The sequence below is a fragment of the Siphateles boraxobius genome, unplaced genomic scaffold (genome assembly GCF_051911475.1).
Source record: "Siphateles boraxobius isolate OS27281-9 unplaced genomic scaffold, OSU_SipBor_1 20, whole genome shotgun sequence".
Taxonomy (NCBI): domain Eukaryota; kingdom Metazoa; phylum Chordata; class Actinopteri; order Cypriniformes; family Leuciscidae; genus Siphateles; species Siphateles boraxobius.
The window spans coordinates 5,644,194-5,669,830 of NW_027508811.1; the positions used below are offsets into that span (position 1 = coordinate 5,644,194).

Below are 25,637 nucleotides of genomic sequence, written 5' to 3' on the forward strand. Positions count from 1 at the left end.
AGTAACAATCTTTGAATATGCATAGTGTTTTGGATGAATGACAATATGCATGGCTGAGACTGAAGAACACTGTATAAAAACGTTATAAGCAAAGCATAAAACATGGATTTTCATGGCATGCCACGAGTATCTGTTAATTTCTCTCGGAAATGGCACAGGTGTTAAAATAACATTAAACACAAGTGCTTGAGGATTGCATTTGCTACAAACAAGCCACTGTATCTTGAGAGACACATTACTGGCAGCACATATTCATGTGACACTGCGTTTGATGTATGAAGGACAACGTGAAAACACCCATATTTGGTTATTGCTTTGATGTAGTGTATTAACTCATCACCTAGTCATGACGGAAAAAAAATCAAATACAACCAGATGCAACAACTAAACATGAAAAATAAAAATGCATCAATTCAGACGTTTTGATCGATTCAGTAACTGCATTAAATAACACTAGAACATTAGTCATTAACACAAACGATGAATGAATGGTTTTAGTGTTATATTTTGCTTATTTTATATACTGAACTATGAGAGTGATTTTGAGGGGAAAAAATATGTTCCTCCAGTAGTCGTAGTAGTGACAATATATGGGCTATATGACAAATTATTATTTTCAAAATGCATTTTTCAGTAAATTTATAGTAAATAATGTAATATAATATAAGCAGCTCATAATTAAGTTGAATGATAATAAAATGAGCCATACTGATTGCCCAGTAACTACATCCACAAAGAAACACACACAGACACACAATGAATTTCTGCTTTGAAGAGAGAAAAAACATGCTTGTTTAGTAATCATTTCTACAGAGAAAATGTCTTACATTTTCAACAGGAAGCATAGCCGCATTCCATAAATCCTCTTGTTCAAGTTATTTTCTCGGTGCATGACAAAAACTTTCCTTCAGAATGATATCAGCACCCGGCGGATGTCACTATTATCATTACAAAGTGTCTGAGGCAGCCATGAATTATCCAGCTAAAGGCTCAAACCCATCCACTGTCCGTACAAATCAGTTCAGCTCATTTCACACTTGGAACGACTTATTGTAAGCTATTCACATAAAATCGGATTCAAACGGATGTTGGACTGGCTCGAGCGACCAAATATTTTTTGATCAGCTAAATAACCTTGCACTGTATTACACTTTAAAAGTGCATGAACAGAATCAGTGCCTTGAGCAGTCCATTGTTAGCCACAAAGACAAATGTGAGCTTCTCTATGAGAATGACTTGCTGTAACTGTGCCAAATAGATGCAGAGCGGTTTCCCAAGAGAAGCCAAAGAACAAAAATCCCCAGTAATTTGAAATGGAGGATGTGCTCATTATTTCTGTTTGAGATAAATAGAGGTAAATGAATATTAATGGAGGATTTATCATCAGCCTTTAAAAACATGGGCTTAATTTCTGCCATGCTGAGAAGGCCTTAAAAGTTTAAATAATTGAAATAACACAAAACTCAGGGAAATTATTGTCTGCAATTTTGCTCCACCCACTTTCAGATCAGATGTCAATAAACTAACTGCCAATGCAGTTTTTCCACAAAGAAATAACAAATCAGTTTTATGGGGATAGGAAGACAAGAAATATCACTGACCATTGTGTTTGTGTAACAGGGAGTCCACCGAAGGCAAGTTTGTAGAACCCAAGAGCAATTTATTTACATAAAACAAGATCAAACATAAAACAAAGGCATGGCATGAAACTCAAGACTTAAAAATGAACATAAACTTTCCAACAGAGGTAACCAGAAACAATACTTGACCAGGTAACAAGGCAAACATGAGGGCTTAAATATACAAGGACTAATGACAAGACAAGGGACACCTGTGCACAATGAAACAAAGAACCAATGACAACATGACACAATCATGGGAAACACTGACTATAACAGGGAATCACGTGACAACAGGAAACATGACAGACATGAGACAAGAACATGAAACCTGAACATGAAGTTTCGTGATCGACTTCATGCTGCTTGGTTGCTAGCCCGAGAATGTCTTGCAGATGCTCAGAAAGGTATGAAGAGTACATACGATAAAAACTCAGTAGCGCGATCTTTTCAATCTGGAGAAAAAGTACTTGTGTTGTTACCTGTTCCAGGATCATCGTTATCTGCTCGTTTCTATGGTCCTTATGTTGTAGAAAAGAGAATGAGCGAGACTGATTATATGTTGCGTACACCTGATCGGAAACGAAAGACCCGTGTATGTCATCTAAACATGTTGAAAGCTTACCATACTAGGGAGTCGTCAACGGCGAGCGTCGCAGGAAAGACGGCAGGGCCCGCTGTTTCTTCTGTTGCGATGGCCGTGGATCGGAAATCAAAACCTGATGGCTCGGAGGTAGACTCGGATGGTGTGGTACTTCGACATGCTTTTCAGCAGGGTGTAAGGTTGGGAAATTCTGAGATTTTACAAGATCTTCATTCGCATGTTAGTCATTTGACTGTGGACCAGAGAATAGATATTGTGAAAGCACTTGCTGATTTTAAGTGCCTGTTTGGTGATGATCCTACACAAACAAACGTTCTGAAACATGATATTGATGTGAACGGAGCTCGTCCAATTAAGCAACATGCTTACCGTGTGAATGCCATAAAAAGGTCTGTAATGAGTAAAGAGGTAGAGTATCTGTTGGATCATGGACTAGCCAAGTCCAGTTACAGTCCGTGGAGTTCTCCATGTTTACTTGTTCCAAAACCTGATGGGTCAGTTAGATTTTGCACTGACTATCGTAAAGTGAATTCAGTGACTGTACCAGATAGTTACCCGTTACCTAGAATGGAGGATTGTGTCGATAACATCGGTTCTGCACGTTTTGTAACTAAGCTTGATATGCTGAAAGGTTATTGGCAAGTGCCGCTTACCTCAAGAGCTTCAGAAATTTCAGCATTCGTGACTCCAGACAATTTCCTTCAGTATACGTCGATGGCTTTTGGTCTTCGAAATGCTCCCGCAACTTTTCAACGCCTTGTTAATATAGTTTTACATGGTGTGCCAGACTGCAATGCCTTTCTTGAAGATTTGGTTTTGTATTCCCGAAGTTGGTCAGAACACATCAGTCTGTTAAGAACAGTATTCGAGCGACTCGCTAAGGCAAATTTTACACTTAACTTAACAAAATGTGTGTTTGGCAAAGCCACCATTACTTACCTAGGTAAGGAGGTTGGTCAAGGTCAAGTGAGACCCATAGAAGCTAAAGTTACTGCCATCGTTGAATTTCCAATTCCTACTACTCGTAGAGAGTTGCGGAGGTTCCTAGGCATGGCAGGTTACTATCGTGGGTTCTGTAAGAATTTCTCGACTGTGGTGAGTCCTCTTACTTCACTGCTTAGTCCAGCTAATGCTTATGAGTGGTCAATTGAGTGTCAACATGCTTTCGATTCAGTTAAAAAATTGATGTGCCATGCTCCTGTATTAATGGCACCTAACTGTGACCAGCCGTTTAAATTAGAGGTTGATGCAAGTAATGTGGGTGCTGGGGGTGTTCTTATTCAAGAAGATGTAAATGGTATTGATCATCCTATCAGTTACTATTCTCGCAAGTTTAACAAACATCAAGTTAACTATGCTACTATCGAGAAAGAAGCTCTTGCTTTGCTGCTTTCGCTACAGCACTTCGAAGTGTATCTCGGTTCTAGCAATCTGCCGATTATAGTGTATACCGATCACAATCCACTAGTGTTCCTAACCCGAATGTGTAATCACAACCAACGATTGATGTGTTGGGCTCTTGTTGTCCAGAACTACAACTTAGAGATCCGACACAAGAAGGGATCAGAGAATGTGTTGGCTGACGCTCTGTCGAGAGTTTAATTTTGTAGATAGAGATTTGTTCACAAAAGCAAGTTTATTTTTAAGTGTGGGAGTGTTACGTTCGTAAAGATTTCTTTTTTTTGTTTTGCTGCTCTCTCTCTCTCTCTCTCTCTCTCTTTCTCTCGCTATCAGTTTCTTAGGTCATCCTTCTCTGCTTGCTGATTGGTCCAGGAAACTGTCAATCATCGTCAAGGGATGTGACGTGGACCTATTCGCTGTCTGAGAATTCCTCACTACCAGTTTAAAAAGACGCTGGAAACAGACTGACGAAAGTCCCGTTTTGGTTTCTGGTTCTTTTGGTGCCATTGTGATTTGTTTTAGTTTTCGTTTGGGACTCGTTTGCTTTGTTAATTTGTTTACGTTAGTTGTGTTTCTCAAGTTGTTTTGTTACTTTGTTTGATTACTTTGGGATGACGTTTTGATTTCGACTTGTGTAGAGCTGGTGCTCTTTTGTTACCCGTTGCTCCAAGGACTGGGGGATAGGGAAGATGTCGTACGACTTCCATTGTACAAACATGTAGACTAACCTTTGTATAGAAACATCAGGTAAGAGGTGAACGCCACCTTTTGTATGTTTTTGTTTTTGTGAGCTAGAGTAGGGAAGAACACGGCGCTCGGCGCTGAAGAAACAATTATTTTCTTTCCTTTTCTTTAGCTAGGTAAGAGGGTTGAATTTAGTTAGAATTGTTTTCTTTTTGTTTCTTTCTTTATTTTGGCGTCACCATAGTCCCCTTTTCCTTAAGGGTAACTTGTTGCTTATTTTCTTTGATTTTATTTATTACTTATTCTTGTTGTTTTTGTTTATATAATTGTTTACATTGCAGGGAGCTGTTGGCTTCCTTATTGTTCTTATTTTAATTTATGATTCATTCGCTGTTCCTTATATTTTTCTTTTTGTATAATAAATATAATTATTTTCATTGGCAGTAGGGATGGGACGATTACCGGTTTCACTATAACCACGATAAAATGTACAGACGGTTAGTAATATCGTTTAGAATTCAATTATCATTAAAACCGTGTTTGATTATCGCGATTTTAATAACTCACTATAAATCCTGTCCAGCCAGCAACAGTCTGACGCAGGCGCGCAATGTTGGGTTTTTTTTTTTTTTTCGAGAAGGAATGGCGGAAGGTAGTGACCGTGTTCGGGAGATTTTTCAGCCTTTTAAGAGGACCAAATCTGAGGTGTGGTCGTATTTTGGCATTTACAAAAATCCTGAGGGAAACTTAATCGAGGATGGTCACTCTGTCTGCAGAACATGCACAAAAAAAGTCGCAGTGATAGAGGTAAACACTTCAAATCTGCCGAGTCGTCTTGTGTGACCATCATCCACTGTTGTAGCGAACGCAAGGCAAGTTAACTTTGATCTCAATACTAAAACTACGTCTGTGAAATAATTGGGCACAAAATGTTGTTTTGAGTTGACATATTTTATCTCACTCACTTGAAATAAACTTGAAGCTTAATTCCGCTAGAAATGTTCGCAGCAAGTGGCTTTGAGCCAAAAACGAACGAATAAGTTCAAACAAGACTATTAAGAGTTACATTTAAGAGATAATAATGTATATTCATTGTACGATTTTTTTTAACACATAATTATTGAATAGAGATTAATGTCTCTATTCTTAGCTGTTAAATCCTTTTAGCGTACAAAACTCGTCCAGACAATATGATCACAACAATATTATCAAATTCTGTAAACAATAAATCAACTCTGATTTCATTTTCAATACAATCAAAAACGGAGACGCAAGATGACAAGTTGTATTTGAATGAAATGAGAATGCGCGTCCGTTGTGAAACATGGATGTGCGCTGTTATAATATGTTGCTATTGACGACGGTCATCATAAGGAAGAAAATCAAAATGCCACAGAATAGAATCTTGCTATAAAAAGTGCATAGAGCTGCTTGTTTTATTTGTTGATTCTCAAATATTAAACTTGTTGAAATGTTTTCAGTGTGAGCATCAGTTCTTTTTTAACAGTTTCATCTTATTTTAACAAAACCGTGATAATATTGATAATCACGATAATTTCGGTCACTATAATCGTGATATGAAATTTTCATACCGTCCCATCCCTAATTGGCAGTTTGGTTTCGCTCATCGTTTCTTGACACACACTATCATTTCCACAGTTTTGCAAAGTTTTATTTAATGTTACTCCTCTTGCCCTTAGATTAGATTGGAGGAGTCGTAACAATGACACAAACCAAAGCAACCCGTGACAGTTTGTAGAACTCAATAGAACATCATCATAATTTCTGTGACAAAATAGTAATTTGTGACAAATGAGAAATTTCGCACGTGCCTGCCATTTTAAAAGGTAATCTTACTTCAACTGCACCAACACACAATATCTCAATTCCTTACAATACTCCATTTGCAAAAACTGCAACCTCATATGTGACCCTGGATCACAATACCAGTCTTAAGTAGCATGGGTATATTTGTGGGAATAGCCAACAATACATGGTATGGGTCAAAATGATCAATTTTACTTTTATGCCAAAAATCATTAGGATATTAAGTAAAGATCATGTACCATGAAGATATTTTGTAAATTTCCTACCGCAAATGTATAAAACATTTATTTTTGTGAGTGAATGCAGCACAATCGGGAACATAAATGGACAACATTAAAGGCGATTTTCTCAATGTTTCGATTTTTTTGCACCCTCAGATTCCAGATTTTCAAATAGTTGTATCTCAGGCAAATATTGTCCTATCCTAACAAACCATACATCAAATGGAAAGCTTATTTTTTCAGCTTTCATGTGATGTATAAATCTCAATTTCAAAAAAATGACCCATGTGACTGGTTTAGTCATCCAGGGTCACATATCATTACAACGCTGTCTCAATCAATGGTGTTAGTTTTGGTGAGGGTGCTATTTGTCTGACTAATAGCACACAGTGTGGAGCAGTGTTGCCAGATTGAAAATGTCCAAGTATCGTACCAGAAGCTCAAAATTATCGTATTTGGAAGAAAAATATCGTACACGAGTTAAACTTACAGAATACAGCTATTTATCTAAACCAACAATTTTTTGACATGACCTGCAATTTACTTTATTGCTAAACTATCCATCTTAGATTGGAAACAACTGATCTATGCCCCGCAGCAGGAGCGTTAACTTGTCCTCGTAAGAGTCGTTCTCCACGATGATTGACCGAGAAGACGTAACGTGAGATGAGATGGAAGACATGCGTAAAACCACGTTCACGTTCTCCTCACAATCATGACGGTAGATGACGGTAGACATAGGATCCTCAGCTAGATCTATGAGTATAGAAGCCCTATTATTACAATGACCATTATTTGAAGAGTCACAAAATTCTGAAATTATCGTACATTATGGATTTTTTTTCATTAATGACCATAATGACCATTTTTTTCATAAATTCATTAATGAGGTCAACATTACTACATAAAGATATGAGACATTATTGATTTAAAGACTCCTAAACTTTTAAATTAATAATATATTATTCAATAAAGTCTTTATTGTTCTTTTATATTTTTAATAGGGGTGTAACGGTTCACAAAATTCAAGGTTTGGTTCAATAAGATACAGTGGTGACTGGTGTCACGTTCGGTACGTTTTCGATACAGCAAAAATAAAGAAATGCCATAAAAATGTCCTATTTATTGAAAGAAAAAATATTTTTAAATAAGTGTGAGTTTTCCTACATCTTGAAACTTTTAGTTTTATAAATGGGGGTAATCTTTGAAGGATGAACAAATAATGTTTTGGTCATCACATTAAAAATAACATTTATAAATGGGGGTATTCTTTGAAGGATGAGCAAATAATGTTTTGGTCATCACATTAAAAATAACATTTAAATAACATTTGAGTATGAAGTGCTGGAAAAAGATGTTTGACGTACTTGAAAGCATATAATATTTCTGCCAAACATGGTTACAAGTTAGTGTTACTACCATAGACTGTATAAAAATATTTAATCCATGGTGAATGATCTGTGGACTTAAAACCTATAACTAGCTCATTCATGGTTTCCACGTCAGCGCTGTTTGATCAGTTAATAACGGAGAAATAGCAACGCTTCTCACTAGATCTCGCAGCGATGTTATTACTTAAGTGTCGAATTCAAATGCTTTGGTTACTGGATCTCTTATGTAGTAACGGTGTCGCTTAATCAAGATCGGCTCGCGCTGCGCTGACATTCGTCCGAACGAATAAACGGTCCGTGAAGCACAAAACAATGAGTTTCGTTCCGCTTTCATTACATTTGCCATTTTATGTTGCGCAACGTTGTGCTGTTCGCTCCAGCGCGGATTTTGGTCAGCAGGAAAAATGGTCCAACCACCGGAATGGTTCGGTTTGTAATGGGTACTGAACCGATCTATTGGGAAAATGTATTCCATCTTTTGGACTCATTATACAACGCAATTTTCTAATGATGCAATCGCGAAGCTCGCCATTTGAGGACGCCACAGACCTTTAAGAAAAACTTTTTTAACTTCAGACTTCATTTTTCCGCAAACAACGCATATTTTGCATTTTCTAGCAGCTATTTTATTAATCGTACATCGGCTTTACTCTTTACGATTTTGGATTGTTGCTTCAACCTAAGAAACGTCATAACACACAGGTGAGGTAAGAACTTCGTTGTTGTATATTGCAAATTACTCTCGTGCAATTGAGGAATGATCATGATCTTGTACAAAAAATAAAATAAAATGCAGTCAAACAAACCCCTACAGTATTAAAATCGATACATATAATTGTTTAGAAGGTTATAGTGTGTGTTATTTGTTTCCTCTTTAACTTCCTTCAGCTCTTTTCATGTTTGGGGGGTCGGATTGTACAAATTATGAAATATTCGATATCCCAATTTTGCATATCGTCCAGACAAATATTTGGATATTATCATCTAAACGATATATCGCCCACCTCTAATTGCAATTAAATTTTCTGCCACTAGTAGTGCAGACATTAAATGCAGTGCTGTGGCAATTGTTTCTTCATACAAAGGATATAACCTCACAGGTTCAAATCAGGGAATACTTTAATTGAGAACATTAATGCAATGTTTATTTCTTCAGGTTCAGTGCTCGACGTTATCTGCATTCCCTTCTAATCAGACAGTGACGAACGCTAGGTCAGCATGGCCACTGAACAGGGTCAGCCCAAAGCATAATTAATCACATAAGGCTGAAATGTTTTCAAACACTCATTGTCATAGGAGAAAGTCTCCTCACAAAGACTCCACAGAGAGCCATTCTGGCTGACTATTGATGTGAAAATTAGCAGTTAATGGTAATCCCACTCACTATACAGTTATTACAACTACACTGGTCCAAAAGTCTGAGACCACTAATGGAAATGCTTCTATTTTTGCATTTTTTCTAATTTTATGTGCTGTTGTATTAACTTTTTCCCCGCCATTGACGGAAATTTCTGTCACTTTCCGACTTTCTGTGTTATCACTGTTATATGGTAGAGGGCGCTATTACACATCTTCTGACATTATGCATACGTAAAGGTGAACGTGATTTCACCAAGTACCACATGTTCCTGGATCAACATCTTTGTTGATCCTGGAACAACTTTCAGATCAACCAATCAGATTTGAGGGACACGTTTACAGTTTATGTCAAGTTTAGGCTTAGAACCAGGGTAAGGTGTTTCAACATCAGTGTTATTCACCTATCATTTCCCTCTGATTTTAGGAAAAAGTTATGGGTAGGGTTAGGTTTAGGGGTAGGGATAGGGTAAGGACTACATTTGGAGGGACAGGAATGTTATTCCAGGATCAACAAAATATGTTGATCCAGGAACATGTCTTACTTGGCAAAATCACGGCGACCCATATGGAAAATAACAAGATCACCAACATTAAACAGCATATAAATCAAAACGGCCTAATATTACTGAATGAAATGTTGACTCAGGACGAGCTGTAGGACTGTGAAGCTTTGGGGGTGTTGATGGACTCAATCTACTCCATCTATGTTTTGATCATCATTCTGAATCCAATCCAGATGTAGTCCTTGACGAAAATGCAATTTTCTCATCTTTTTGGTCAACATTACTTTTTTTATGAAACTTACCCACATTCACGTGTCAATAATGCATGGGGGTCTGTTCTTTCTTTTGTCATAGTGCATGTACAGATATGAAATTCTGAACCATGACATTTTTGTGAAAAAGATCAAAAACGGCCGGTGGCTGGCAACTTAAAAAAAAATGCTGGCGGGGAAAGAGTTTAAAAATGATATAGTTATTACAACTATATTTATTACATTACATATAGTTATAACACACAGTTATGTGTATAGTTAATACAACAAAATAAGGGAAAAGTTAAATAATTCCAAGATAAACTTTCAGTTTCAAATGTTTTCAATGTGGTATCACACTTTTGAAGCCCATTTGTATAGTAATTTCCACTAGACAATCAGATCAGAGTAAAATAATCCTGAGATATAAAAGTCACTGCGGAATCATGGCCTAACTTTCATCTTATATGTTTTGACAACCAGCATAATCTTACTAGGCTACAACTGGAGAAAATCTGACATCGCTCTGATCTGAACTACTTTCGAACAATCAGGAAAGCCTAAATATTTTGGAGGCCATGATAAGAATACAAATGCTCTTGGAATCTGAAAGACCAAAATTAATGGCAAAATAGTGCCGTATGTAAACACAGTGAACAAATGATCATAAACTGCCCATATGTTCTTCTTCTCACTTGCAGTTCTCAGCATTTTTGATGCCCCAGTCACTGTTCTCGGAAGGTGATTGGATGACGTTTTCAAAGTGTAATCCTCCAATCAGAAGCCATCAATTTTCCTATGCAGCATGAGAGCATAATTTTGATGATGATGCTAGTAACAGGACCATATGGTCATTCAGCAGTCAGGGACCTCCCAGGAAATCTCAGCAACTATGCACTTGCCAAACATTTGTGGGATGGAACTGACTGGCAGAGAAAAAAAATCAAGCCTACCAAATAATATGGAATAAATGAGAAAGAAATGATTTGGGAAATGCAAATCAGGTAATTTGAATAAATATTGCATGCCAATCAATATTAATTAAAAACGGTGATGAAAGAGAAGATGCAGTTAGAATTAAAATCCATTTGATTTGTCTGCAACTATTCTGAACATTTTTCAATATTCTCAAATCACATAATTAATCTGAACCGTGTTATACAGGCCAAACCGGCCTCCCAGCGTTCTGAATATGCAAATGTGAATTTCTGTGCTCACTTATTTATATACACATTTGAGATCACAAGTGGAGCCCTGGGATTTCTTGGTTGTCCACGTGATCAATTACAGCTATCAACCTGATTTGACTTTATAAACAAGCGGATTGTACAACCTCAATAATTACAAAACAGTTTTGCTCAGGGCTAACATGTTTTCCAAAGTGTGCAAGAGTAGCCCAATTCGGTAGATTAAAATTGAATTCAATATGCACCCATTTACAGCTGTTCTATCCAACAGAAAAAAAGAAAGAAAAAAAATGCAAGAGAGATCAAGGCATTCTGACAATATATGGAGCGTTTTATTGTTTGAATGAGAGATGGCAGCTGCTAGAAACATTTATGGACTAGGGTACTAAATATAGTCAAATGAAGTAACTACTCTGAAATAGACAGATGTGCAGTTGATTTCTTAAATGGTACAAAACTATAAGGAATATTCTGGATTAAGGGCAGTTAAAGCTAAGTTGATAATGTTGATTACCACAAGACATTAAGCATTTTTCATATAAAAATCATAATAGCAAGCATATTGTATCTTACCTTTTCTGTGTAAACTTAAGTTCAATTTTACAACTTTGTTGCTATAAGACAAAAAAACTAAAATCTAAAAATTACTTTAAAAAATATTTAAACAGCTTTACATCTTAAATAATACAGAATTAATTAATATAATTGCTTTATAAGATGATTTCTGCTTTTAATTCCTACAAATTATGGCCCCATTACCTTCCATTTTGATTGCCTGACCATAACCTTAATTTTTTTTTTTAAGAAAAGAATGACTATTTTGTGTGTGTGTGTGTGTGTGTGTGTGTGTGTGTGTGTGTGTGTGTGTGTGTGTGTGTGTGTGTGTGTGTGTGTGTGTGTGTCTTTTGCAGTCCCGTGAAACTGCATACATCATGATTCCCCACAAAGTTTATGAATCATGACACCTTAAAAGTGTGTAAAGAGACAATCCATCATGACTTCATTAGCAATCCTATGTATTAATATGTAAAGTTGGTTCTGGCTCACCAACATTTTCATTCTTCACAGCAGCTAAAACACAAGATCTGTACATATGAATAAATTCAGAGGTGTACAAATGTTTATGGACGCTTGAATTCATTAAAATCTGATTTATTAATATATATATATATATATATATATATATATATATATATATATATATATATATATAATTTAAAACTATACTGCAAATAAAATCTTCACTATGACTTATGTAGGTACACTGTAAAAAAAACAGCCAAATTCTGACAAATTTTCCAGATTTTCCATTAAAACGTATGTACTGTAGAAAACACTGCATTCTGGGATATATTTTGCACGCTAAGCTATTGTTAATTCACAGCCCATTTTTAACACTAATCTACTGTATTTATGTATTTTAGGTTTTGTACTGTACTATGCAGTGCATTGTGGGCTAGTGCATTTGAAGCAATAGCACAATGGTGCTGTGTTTCACAGGTGTTTCACAGTGAATATAGGAGTTTGAGTATGAGTCTTCGCCTATCCATGTTCAAACAGGAATAGGTTTGGAAAACAGAAGAAATCTAATCGAAGCAGAGAGGAGAGGAGAGGGAACTTTGAATCTGACTGCGCGTTATTTTAAAACTGGACAGTGAATGTGTAGAGCGGGAAGAACTGAAACTGAGAAAGAGGCACCTGAAACAAACTCGTTTGTGTTTGCGGCGGCACTCATGACACTCTGAATGCCTTAAAAGAAAACATTGATACCGACTGCAGCTGGGAGCCCGTTCTTTTAAAACTGACGAGTTTTGTCGGAGTGTTTTCTCTCACATCCAAATCACTCAAATGGTGACTGATGAGTTGGAACTGAACAAGCCGGAAAAATGCTTGAGAGTGAAGTGAGTGATTATATATGCATTAAATGGAGAGGATAAAAATTACATTGATTCACTGTAAAACAATTTATTTGAAAATTTCAGTGTTTCAATCTATGTATTTCTTGGTTTCATTTCTGATGGTTTTGGCCGTCTCGTTGGCGGGAGAAAAAAAGAAAAGAAATAACTGGTCAAATTTGTACCTAAGCATTATTTATCATTAAAGACAATTTTGTTCGACTGTATAAGCTAAATTGAGTCTGAGTTTGAATTATTTTCTGCTCTTTTTCTTACTTTTGCTTATTTACTATTGTTTTTACTCATACATTTTTGTCCTTTTGGGTGTTCTTGCTTATAAATAAATGTTCACCTTTGTATTAGCCCCTTACTGTTGCCTGTGTTTTTACTGTAGTAGTGCCCTGTGATATAATGATTTCCACCCTATTTTGAGGTTTCCATTTTGACCCAGAGCTGTGTTGTCAAAAATAACCCAAATTGGGTTGTTTTTAACCCACCATTTTAGAGTGTATTGTGAATTGAAATAATCACAGAAATGTACTGCATGTACCGTACATGGCTCTAAAGTAACTTCACAGTCTTAATATGATAGAATTACAGTATATTGCTAGAGTCTTTGCTGCCAGTAATTACAGTAAAATAAAAAATACTGGATAGTACAATATTTTGTTTTACGGAAAAACATTATAAAGCAATATCAGAGTTTTCATACTGTATAATTACACTAAATTGTTGTCATCTCTGCTGCCAGTATTTTACAGAATTATATTTTGTGTTTGTTTGCATGACAACGATGGACTAAAAACCGAAAAGTACTTCTTTTCGTGTTTTTCAGGACAACGTTGTCAAAACGATCCCCATTCACACGTATCCGCGAAAACGACAAAAAACGCTGTATTACACATGTCAGGGCAATAGTTGGCGATGTCACTTTGTAGATAAACACTACGTGACTGAACACGAAAAACGCATGCGCATGATGTCACCGTTTTCATTCCAAAGTTCTCGTTCCAAATCATTATTGTCGCGTAAATGAACATCCAAAAAAAGTTTTACATTTTTAGTGGAAAAAATTTGTGTCATGTAAACGGTCCCTCAAATTCCTATTTAATAGTAAACTATGTAACATATTTAAACGTGTTAAAAAAACAACAATAAATTCTCTGAATATATATTACTCAAATTGAGCGTTTGTCAATACTAACATTTTGATGCTGTCAGCATATCCATTTTATGGGTAAATCCAAAAATGTATAGTTGCATATTAATACCTACAAATACCAATGAGATTAGACTTGTGATTCCTATGAAAAACCATTCATGCTGCATTTTTGTGATATAGTACATGGTGTTCCCCACTTCCTCCCAAGCACAAAAGTGCAAATTCATCTATGAATAAAGCAGTTTAATTTGTTGTGTTCTTGCCATTGTCTGATGTCGCATACCTGTGATATCCAGAAATTGAACAAATTCATCACATTTAAAGGTTGAACACGCTGGAGAGTTAGCAGTTCCTATTACTTTTTTCTTCTTGCTGGCTTTGCAAAAACTACCACAGGCATCATTATAAAAGGCTTAAGAAGTAGTTATACTTATATGAGTTTGATTGATATGAGCTTAACATATAATCCTTGCACCACAGAGGGTTTGAAGGCTATTGGTAAATGCTATTTTCCTTGATGTATGCTAAACACTCCCTCCTTCCTATATCAGAGTCTTAATCTTGAAGTCAGTAAATAAATCAAATGGTTCCTGTTTACTATTTAAATGCACATTCCTTGTGCCTTCATAATCTTGTATCAAAATACAATAACTTACTCAGCCTCTGAAACAACATTCCTTTCCAGCTGATATCACTATTCCCTATTACTTTTTGCCAACCTTTTTCCTCCTTTACTCAGGTATGTTACACCCACGTTTCACAGTCCAAATAATTCCCATTAGATAAGAAACTAGTCTTGACAGCATAACAAAACCTCACACAACTACAATGTTTTAGGGGACTGAAAATGCAAACTTTAGAAAACAGGTTTCAAAATGTACGTTTTTGAAAACGATACCATTTTCGTCTCTGTGTAAACTACAAAAATGTGAATTTGTAAGAACAGTGACGACATGCAGATGCATATTATGTGTTCAGTCTATAGGCGCATAATGTTTCATTACAAAGTGACATCACCAAGTTGAAAACTGAAACAATATTACAGTAGTGCGTTTCATTTAGAAATATCCTATTGCAAAGGTAAAATGAGTTGTGAACTGAATTTGACACTGGGTATATAAAAATCTTTTTTTTTCACAAAACAATACACTTCAAGCACAACCATTACATTTGACATAAAAAAGAATGAAAAAAAAAGGAATAAAGATGGATGAACGCATTCTCCCCTCAAGAAATGACTAGAATTCAAGATGGCCCCCAAGTTGAGGGAACAATGTAGATGAACATGATGCGCTGTGACTACTGATCCAAAGTGAATAAAAGGCTGCACTATGCAGTGGAGATGGAGAGCCTTCCCATGGCCCCTGGCATCAATAAAAGAGGCCTTGCTCTTCTAAACTAGCAAGCAGTTTTGCCTTCAATATCTCAATTATTCGTTTGATTGTAACAATAACCCCAAAGGTTTTAAGTCCATTTTTTTTCTGCAAATGCACCGATAATAAAGTCTGCAAATAATTAATCAGCACAATGATGCAATCCAACCAACACTCTGAGGTCAGAGAATCCTAAATAAATCATCTCGCTCTTCATTCTCATTTGTAACCATTCACGTTTCTCTGAAATCTGACATTTTAAATTCTAGTGGGTATATATTATCACTTGTGCATGACTCAGCACAAACTGACACACTGTGGACGTGCACTTCATTAGCATCAGCTGAATCCCCCTTTCCTGCTCCGCAACACGCTCTGGAGCCCTGAGCCTGACAAGGGTCGTTTGCACAAAGTGACAGTTCAGTTCCCCCACCGATCGGAGTGCAAGGGGCCCGGACCCTCTAGTGCAGTCAGGCAAGTTTCTTCTCCAGAAATGGTCAGGCAAAAAGAGCAAACGGTCACTGCTGTCTGAGGGCAGACCAGCGGTGGAGAGAACGACAAAGATTAATGAGAAACAGCCTCGAGATGATGCTCATCTTCTTCAGCAGGGCTTCATTTGTGACTAATTTAAGCGACACAATTCGGAGCGTCTGACTTTGAGCCATCACATCAAGTGTCACTGTGCCTGGAGAGGAGATGATGCAGAGATAAAAAGAAGAAACACCACATGCCGATAATAAGAATGTGGGATAGCCATGTCCCATATATGGCCACCACACAAAAGCAGGGAGCCCTATGGGGACCATTGCTAAAAAGACAATCTATAACAAAACTGTGGTACAAATATAACTCCATGCCACGTAAAATATGAGTTACATAGGCCCATCAACAATGGGACTGGGGAAAAAAATAGAAAAAATTAATTAAAGGGGTTATGACATGAGAAATTTCCGTCATTTGTGAGACAACACTTCCCCGCCATTGACAGAATTTTCCGGCTTTCTGTGTTTTCACTGTTAGGGGGCGCTATTATGCATCTTCTGAAAGAGTACTGAATCTCCTGATCAAAACACAGATTTAGAAGAAGCAGAAACAAGCAATAGCATATGTAATCATATGTAAAATAACCGATATTAAACAGCATATGAATCAAAACTGCCTAATTTTACTGAATGAAATGTCGACCCAGGACGAGCTATAGGACTGTGCTATTTTTTTATGCAAAAAAAACTTTATTAACATAAGTAAACCTCAGTGAACATATTAAAATAATAAAAGGGGTCCATGTCATGACCTCTTTAAATGCCTTAAAATATTTACCCCAAATTGTCAACATTTCAGCGCAACTTAGTCCAAAAGTCATATAATGCAATTTTTTTCAGTCCCAAGCCCTTTATGTCATATCAGACAACCATGTCATCTCGAGTTGAATGCTGGAGCTGTGAATGAATTGTGGCAGCCTCTTTTATAGTCTACCTTGTGGTGCAAAACTAGCCTTGGTATCTCATTTTCCTAGCCGCGGCTTCACGGCCAAGGTTGACATTTCTACAGAAATCACTAGTTAGAATCTATGAAGAATGATGAGATGGATTTCACTGCTGTTTATATGTCAGTGACGTTGTTGTCAAAAAATGCCACATTTTAAAAATGGCTTCCAACTCTGAATTTTAAAGTTTCAAACATTCCAAAAGAGTATAAAAGCCTTTCCCAGTTACATCAAAGATGTGTCCTCAAACAAATGACTATTTGGCTGTTTTCAGATCGGTGTATTTTTTTATAGTTATAGTGTATTTAATTATAGTTAGTTATAGTCAAATATATCAACCTGTTTGAGGCCATGTTTAACAAACCTAACCTGTTAATACAGCAACACCGCCATAAATCCGTTACTGCAATATTACCGCAATCAGCTAATGCCTGCTCAAGTGCATTTAATGTGCACCAGCATCATAATTATCCATTATGCAAGTCTAATATGTTTTTACATTTCAAAACACTTTACTTTCATCCTCAGCAAGGCAGCATTTCAAACACCGATGTTATCATAAAGTATAATCAAGCTCATGTTTTTGCTGGCCTGCTGGATATCATCCTGCAGAGTGCAATGTACCAGAAAACCAGTTTTAGTGATCCTCTCATCGTCCCATTCAAAGGACACACTTTGTTACCATGCACACAACCAGGCGTTAGGGATATCAAAGACAACCATTTATTTTGGACCCGCTCTTTACGGATCTTTTTTTTTTTTCGTTTTTTTTTTTTTTTTTTTTTGTGGCTGTTTGAAGGCGTACGCCCATTGGACGCTCATCCGGGAGGGCAGAAGCTTCATTCTGACACTACAGCGGGGCTTGTGTGCTCTTTAAAACCTGTGATAGCAATCCACTAAAGCCTCTACTCTATAAATAGAAGCTTTCAGTCTAATCTTTGAAAAAATAGCTAGTGCATATAAGCTTCTCTAAACATGCAGATAGCTGAAAGTGAAACATCACTTTTTAATAGTAAAGCTATATTTCCAGTGCCTATAATGACAACTTGATACAGAAATGCTTTAAGATGGGAATTCTGTTTAAGAATTCATAGACGCAGAAGGAGTTATATTAATTATAGAGTGTGTGCCGTAATAAAACGCTCACACAATAACTGTGGAACAAAATAATCAATGGCTTAATCTTCATTTCAAGCTTGATTCATATTTAAAACATTATAAAATGAAAATCACTCTCAGCTACAAGATCATAAATGGAATATGACACAGTTTGAAATGGAATATAAAGCTCATTTGGAAAGGGGGATGAAAAATCAAATTGGGGGCCTACTTAACTCTACTGAACCTTGATAATTCCAAAGCACCATGTTCCGCTTCATCGGGAAAGCTGCCACCTTCTCCCTATATGGGGTTATTATTTTCAGCAAGTTAAACCTGAATGCCATAGGACGGTTACTCCCTCCCTTTCTCTCTCTCTCTCTCTCTCTCTCTCTCTCTCTCTCTCTCTCTCTCTCTCTCTCTCTCTCTCTCTCTCTCTCTCTCTCTCTCTCTCTCTCTCTCTCTCTCTATCACCACCTCATTATTCATTATTTTTGAATCACTGTGCTGGAATTAAAGTCAGATTGTCAGCATCCATTCTCAGCCAACAATCTCTGTGAGTTGTTGTCCTTTCACAGTATGCTGGGTCATTCCTGCCTCCAGTTGATCTCAATCTTGTGCCAGTTGTGAAATGTTACAAATGCTAATTAGCTGTAATATCTGTGACCCTGATGCAAGTCCATTATGCATCATCAGAAATGTTGCTAGCAAATTCCTTCAAAGGCATGTGTGGCAATCTGTTGCTGCCAGCATCCGCGGACAGCAGAGGGACGACTGACAAGAATAGAAGACGTTTGTCATTGATGGAGGCTGACAGCAGCATAACAATTACATTTAGGCCAAAAGGCTAAGTATGGTGTCATGTGCTTAAAGCAAGTTCAATTGACCCCTTCACTGCCAAAGCTTTCCCAAAGACAGTATTTGGGAATGCGTTTTAATGCCGTATGGATTCACAATTGAATTCCAAAAAGACTGAAAAAATGTGTTTACTATATTAAAAGATAAAAGAGATGGCATGATGTAAACATACATTAGACTTAGTACCCCTGTTCCCAAAAACATTAAAAAAAAACATTAATTAGTTAATTAATAAATCCCCATCCATGTGTCACACTTCTGACATAACATGAAAGAAAGAACATAACACATCAAGAAAGAACATTCCTATCCGGTACACCCAGAAATTGTAAAACTAAACAAAAAAAGTCATAGACATCAGTAGCAGAGCACAGTGAGCTGTTTTTAGTGTTCTTTTATGTGGAAGGGTGGAGGAATACAAGGGGGCATCATAAAGACACAGTATAATTAAGCTGTGAAATGAACTCCAGCATTAAAGGCCTGCAGCTGTCTGGTTCATACTCACCCTCCTTGGATGGTCGTCGCACCTCCGCGCTCAGATTGCACACCTGCGCCGAGCGCACGTGAGGAGTCAGGCATCCTTCGGTTTGGGGGTTTAAAGGCAACACCACGTTACTGAGCATCAGCACACTCTCAGATTCCCCATCTCCTAAATGTTGCGGGCAGGTGCATTTAGCATAGACTATTCCACAGGATTCAGCTTTCTCTCCTTTCAAGCAGTTTTCCAACCACGTGCATAACACCTGACATCCAAACTGACTCGGGCTCGCCTTGTTTAAAACCACAAACTCCACCAGAGACCTTTCCTCATCATCCGTCCTCTTTGTCATCAAACCGTTGTAGTCGTAGGGAAACACTCGCCGGAGCTGCACAAAATTTTTGTCGTAATGCAAAAAGACATAAATATTCTTGGCGTCATCACAGAGGTGCACAATGGACTCGTTGATCCTCAACAGCTCGTTGATCTTCTCGTGGGAGAAGTGATCGAACTGGTAAGCCAGCAGAGAGAATTCAGAACAGCTAATTTCTCGTTTGTAAAGTTTTAGGTAGATGCTGTATTTGGTAGGATCTGGGTTCTCCAACGTCCAAGTGCAGTTCGTGAAGTTCTTGGGAAACATTTCATTTATCGAGTAAGATCCATAGATAACTCCTTTTACTAGCGTGGAACACCAGAAATCTTGGGCACCAGTATATCCAAACATAACCAGGAGATAGGTGGAAAATATATAAATCAACAGATTACGAACAGCCTTCATCCTATGTCATTTGGCCTGCAAGAGAAACAGAGATGCACTTCATTTATTGTCAGCCTATGGAAGTGGGTAGTGATGCTTTGTCAACGAGTTTCATTCTAAGATCTCCTAACTATCCAATTAAGCTTTGTGTTAAACACTTACCTACATCGTTAGTTTGAACAGCCTAATTTCGCAAATAAACAACCATCTCGATTTTATAGAGATTCAAATGATATTTCCATGGGAATGTAACACATTTCGGATAAACATTGCCACCTTGTGGTGTTTAATAAATGGGGGGTAATAACTTTGAGCATCTGCTGTGGCAGGATAAAACAACATAATATTTTGCGATTAAATAACCATTTAATATGATCATTACACACTGAAAGATCTTTACCGTGTTTGAATGAGTGACTGTCAGACACAGTGATCAATGCCATTCAATAGCTGTGTGGTCGCTAAGTCGCGACGCGTTCATTTGGAAGAATAAAAAGGCTTGCATTACATGTCACCAATAAACAAACAAACAAACATTTGACACCATAAAACGTGTTTTATTCAGTTAAGGGTAATGTGTCGCAATTCTGCAGTGATCTGGATGTCTGGCCGCATAATAATCATAGCCTATCTCAGTCTGTTAAGACACAGTTATGATTTCTATTCAACTTAGTCTAAAAAAAACCCACCACATACATTTTCTAAAGATAATATTTTATTTAATATAGAGAGATATCTTATCCGGCTGTCTGGATGTCGCGATCTATCTAAGGATTAAAGCAGCCTTGCATTCAACATCTAATTCCCTTATTGAATGCAATCTATGCATGAGGCAAACAAACTTAGATTTTGATGTGATGCTTCTCTCTCCGCGGGGATCTGCTATTCGCATTTCAACATAATGTGTTAAATTCCTAAATTTTCTAGAAGTCTGAAAGAAAGGCGGTGGAGAGAGAGAGAGAGAGAGAGAGAGAGAGAGAGAGAGAGAGAGAGAGAGAGAGAGAGAGAGAGAGAGAGACTATTCGATGTCTTGTTTGCATGAATCCTGCAGGCATTGCAGCTGTGTGCAGTGTCACAGCATTACCAAATCGAGCCTTTATTTTGTATTATTTAATCGCCTTAAATGCGCCACTAGTTGTACGGCATAGCAGGACGCATACAATGCAATATACTGAGAGGTAGACTAATGCACGACTATATAGGACGAGACAGTATTGGCGCACATTGCAAACATAGTGCGCTACTTTTCCTTTACTTGCCCATCTACTATGTCGCGTCGCGCGCTTGCACTTTTCGTTGACTATAACAGGAGCGTTCCAGTTTGTCGCGCCGCGTCACGATCAGTAGCCTAATATAAACGAAGTGTGTGTGTGTGTGTGTGGTGATAAAATAATAATAATAATAATAAAAACTGCAGCGATGTATTTATATTCATCTCGTACGAAGCCCAATAAGTCTAGCAGGATGGTCAATCGTCAGTATTTTTTTGGGAAATACAAACGTGAATGTGGTCACCAACACGCATTTTACTATGTAGTCGGCGCCAAACTCCATTCTATGTCATTTTCCTGCGAAACTCGTCGATCATCGTTTAACTTTGCACTGGCCCTGGTGTAACGTTCGAGTCCTCTGAAATATTGACGTAGTTTGTATTGCAATAACCAGAAAAAACTATGGGATCTTGAACTCGTTTATGCATTGAAGAGGGATAAACTTGGGCGAGGACAATCTCATCATCGTACACATCCGCCTATTTATCCATCTACTTATGTAAAACAATAACAGCTTAATAATAAACAGGTCTTACCTTGCACTCTGAAAGCTATGGCTATTTTCCCCACATACTTGGAATCATCCTTTAGAAATGAATCGCGTCGCTCCCCTGCGAATCAATATCTCCCATTGCCTATGAAGTCTAGAGCAACAAGACGGTCAATGAGCAAAAATGCATTAGACTCCAGGCTGGATCATTATCATCATCATCTCGTTCCTTTTTTCCCACCTCAACGCAACCAAGTGATGAGAGCGCAACAGAAGTGAGCAGACACTAGAACGAGGGCGAAAAATGCTGTGAATCTTGACTGATCATTAGTCGTTGTCTGCCCGTCCCTCAAGAGATGCCCAGGTCGGGTAGCAGGTAGAGCGCAGTCCCTGACGGATGGAGGATGCTGCTGACTCGCTGTAGAGTGAGATGGAAAGCGCTTTCTCCCCGAGCCTCAGGACTGGAGCTGCAATATCACGTCACTGCCACTAAGATAAGGCACGTATGGACGTCTCGAGCTGCGTCTCTCACCATCTCACCCCCCTTCCCCTGGATAACATAGAAACTCTTTTTTTATTTGAAATCAAGGCAGAGGAATGTCCCTCGGACTGGAACTAACGACACGGGTTCTTTTCTGCGACGGAACGGACTATTTTATCCGAATCCAATGGAATAATTCATAATCGACTTGTCTCCTTGGGAATTATGTTTATGAGATTTTGAGAGATGTGTATAGGAACTCGTGAAGTTGCTTCATCTTCTCCTTATCGCATCATCATAAAGAATTCGATTTTTGGAATCGAGAAAAAATACTGTACCTCTGATGTTATTTGTGGTAATGGAAAAGCTCGTATTTATAGCTACTGAGAAAATAAAGACAACAAAACTAAACTTGAGAGATGCATCGACGCATAATGACTTTTGGGATCGAATTTTGACTGGAATTGAAACTGGTGTTTCTTGTTGATGTTGATTTAGATATTAAGATAATTTTATTAGTTTTTCCACTTGGGTTTGTAATTGCAGCTATCTGTGACTGAATTCACAATGGAGACCTTAGTTTCCAGCAAAATATCACAGGTACAGTTCATATTTTTCATACAATATGTGATACCTTTTGTTATAAAAATAAATAATAAAATGACAAATGTTCTGAAGAACACGGGTGCAATCCATTATGGTAGTGAAAATAACAGGATATGATATGTACCAGGGTTATCTCAGTCAAATATAGCCTAATATATACAGAGACTCTGGATAGACTTATAAAATCACATGGTAAAACTTTAGATTAAATGCTTTCAAGTTACAATGATGGAATTTCTGATTTTTAAAATGAATTGTAAACTCCTGCTAAAATGTAAAGATCATGCTAATTTGTGTTACTCAGCACAAATTATGATTTAATAATTATGACTAAACTTCAATCATCAAAAAGACTTTTAAAACAAATATGTATGATATGAAAAATGTATAAATAGCCTAAGTTTTCTTTTAGCTTTGGCGCCCGGGGAGCGATTGGGGGTTAGGTGTCTTGCTCAAGTGTACCTCAGTCCTCAGTTATTTCCTGCCGGTATATTAAATCTTTCCGCTTACAAGTCTGACTCTCTAACCATTAGGGGACGAGTTTTTTTAATAGCTTTTTGATTTTTAGATATTATTGATATATTTTAATGTTTAGCGACAGGTGCTAATATACACATTTTGAATGACACATTGGAAACTAAACATTTGGATGGAAAAAAATACTTTTTATTCTTGGGATATTTCGATTTGTGGAAAAAGCAAACAGCTTTTGGATGAAGCCATAAAACTAGCCTATGGTTTGCCAAAAGACCAAACACACTAAATCATAATAAAAATATTAATATATATATATATATATAGCATTGATTTTCATTTTGGATAAAAAAAGCACAGTTTCAGACCTATGGCCTCTAATTCCACTTTGGATCTGATGCCCCATTTTGGCACATGGGTACAACGGGGCTAAAGGCGCACCGGGGTAAATGGCGCCTTTGATTTTATTCTCCACTATACCACTAGATGGCACAAACACTTGCCGCAGCACTTTCCAAAACATCCCCTTTTCAAGATGCACATGGAAATTTGACTGATTCTTGAGGCGGTTGCAGGCAGCAGCGTAAAGTTAATTCTGTGCTAATTTGATCTAATATTTGATGGGCTTTTTTCAATGTTTAGCAAATGATAATCGCTAAAATTATTGAATATTTTTTGAGATAAAGGTCATCTTAATGATTTTCAGTTTTGCTCAAGCTAATTTAAGCAACAGTTTTTCCAATAACGTAAGAATATTTAAAAGTATGGTATTTGGGGTAAAAGGCGCCCCTGCTGGCACAATAATTAACATGATAATAAACAGGCTGACTTTTCCATTTGTTGACATAGTAGATTCAGTTGATAAATATCATATATTAAGTTGGGTGTCCACCTCAGAGATAATCACCATATTTAGGCTATAATGAAACCATCATATTCCATAAACCATCAAAAAAATCATATTAATCATATAATAAAATATGATTTATTGGTACGACTGTAAAATATAAAATAAAATTATGATGGGATCTCCTTCAATGCTTTCAGAATATTTACTTAAAAAAAATGATATTAACATTTAAATGACAGTATATTTATTGAACAAAAATGAATTCTTTTATTTATCAAAATAAACCGAAAATAGTGCAAATAGTGTAATTATTTTGAAAAAGTATTAACTTTGACTTTAATAAAAAAAAAACATATTACTTTAGCCAAAGCATTTGTATCAATAATTTTAGCCTTTTGCACCGTGTGAAGTAAAAGGCCCACCTTGCCACCTCATACATTTATAAAAAAAATTTAAACAAACAAACCACTTTTATGAGTTATTTTCACACCACGATTGCTTCATGAATGTGCATTACAAACATTTATTTTTTTTCTGCAATCATGGGGGTAGTGAAAAGCAAATTTTTCTTAAGGTATGCCTTCAGCCCTGTTGTATCCTACATGTACAGTATGCAGGACAGAAGGGCTGGAGATGAATGGAGGTCTCTCAGATGTTTATGCTGCAGTCAGATGACTTGGGTCGGAATTTGTAAAGGCCTATATAACAACAATATGTCATGCTAATGTAAAATATTATTTAAAAAGAGGCAAAAGTATTAATTATATTTAACAAGGCAATTTGTATACTTTTCCAATAAATATTATGTATGATTAGCATTACATTTTTTAAGAGCACTTATTTTAAGTTAAAATTTGATCAATTTTACCTTCAGCATCAACACTGAAATAATATTACAGTTGTCTAATGTTACTGTACTCTACAGATTCTAAGTCATTTTTACTACAATCGATAACTGAAATGCCAGATGGCGCCAGTTCCCATAATGCTTACAACATAGTCACTGTAGTGTGTACAATAAAGATCTGGCCGGGGTTTTTAGTACCATAAAATTATACAAAAATCATACATCAGGCTACAGAGATTTCACAGTTTTCAGTCCTGGGTGTCAAAGAATGATGATATACACTCACCGGTCACTTTATTAGGTACACCTTGCTACCAGGTTGGACCGTTTGATGTGCGGTGTGGTCAGAAATGCTCTTCTCCAGACCTCGGTTGTAACAATAGATTATTTGAGTTACTGTTGCCTTTCTATCAGCTCGAACCAGTCTAGTAATTCTCCTCTGACCTCTGGCATCAACAAAGCAT

At 37.0% G+C, this 25,637-nt stretch overlaps 1 protein-coding gene across 3 annotated transcripts in view; it reads right to left on the bottom strand.

Annotated features, from left to right (window-relative positions):
- adgrb3 (adhesion G protein-coupled receptor B3) overlaps positions 1–22,400 on the bottom strand; it is a 201,573-nt gene extending 179,173 nt beyond the window's left edge. For 2 of the 3 annotated variants that reach the window (XM_077236465.1, XM_077236464.1), the window contains exons 1-2: positions 21,962–22,400; positions 19,425–20,190 (exon numbers count right to left, since the gene is read on the bottom strand). In XM_077236465.1, the coding sequence (XP_077092580.1) occupies positions 19,425–20,175 (751 nt within the window). In that variant the 5' untranslated portion in view covers positions 20,176–20,190; positions 21,962–22,400. The remainder of the gene's footprint in view (positions 1–19,424; positions 20,191–21,961) is intronic. The other variant, XM_077236463.1, reaches the window with a different exon arrangement.
- Positions 22,401–25,637: the final 3,237 nt, after the last annotated feature.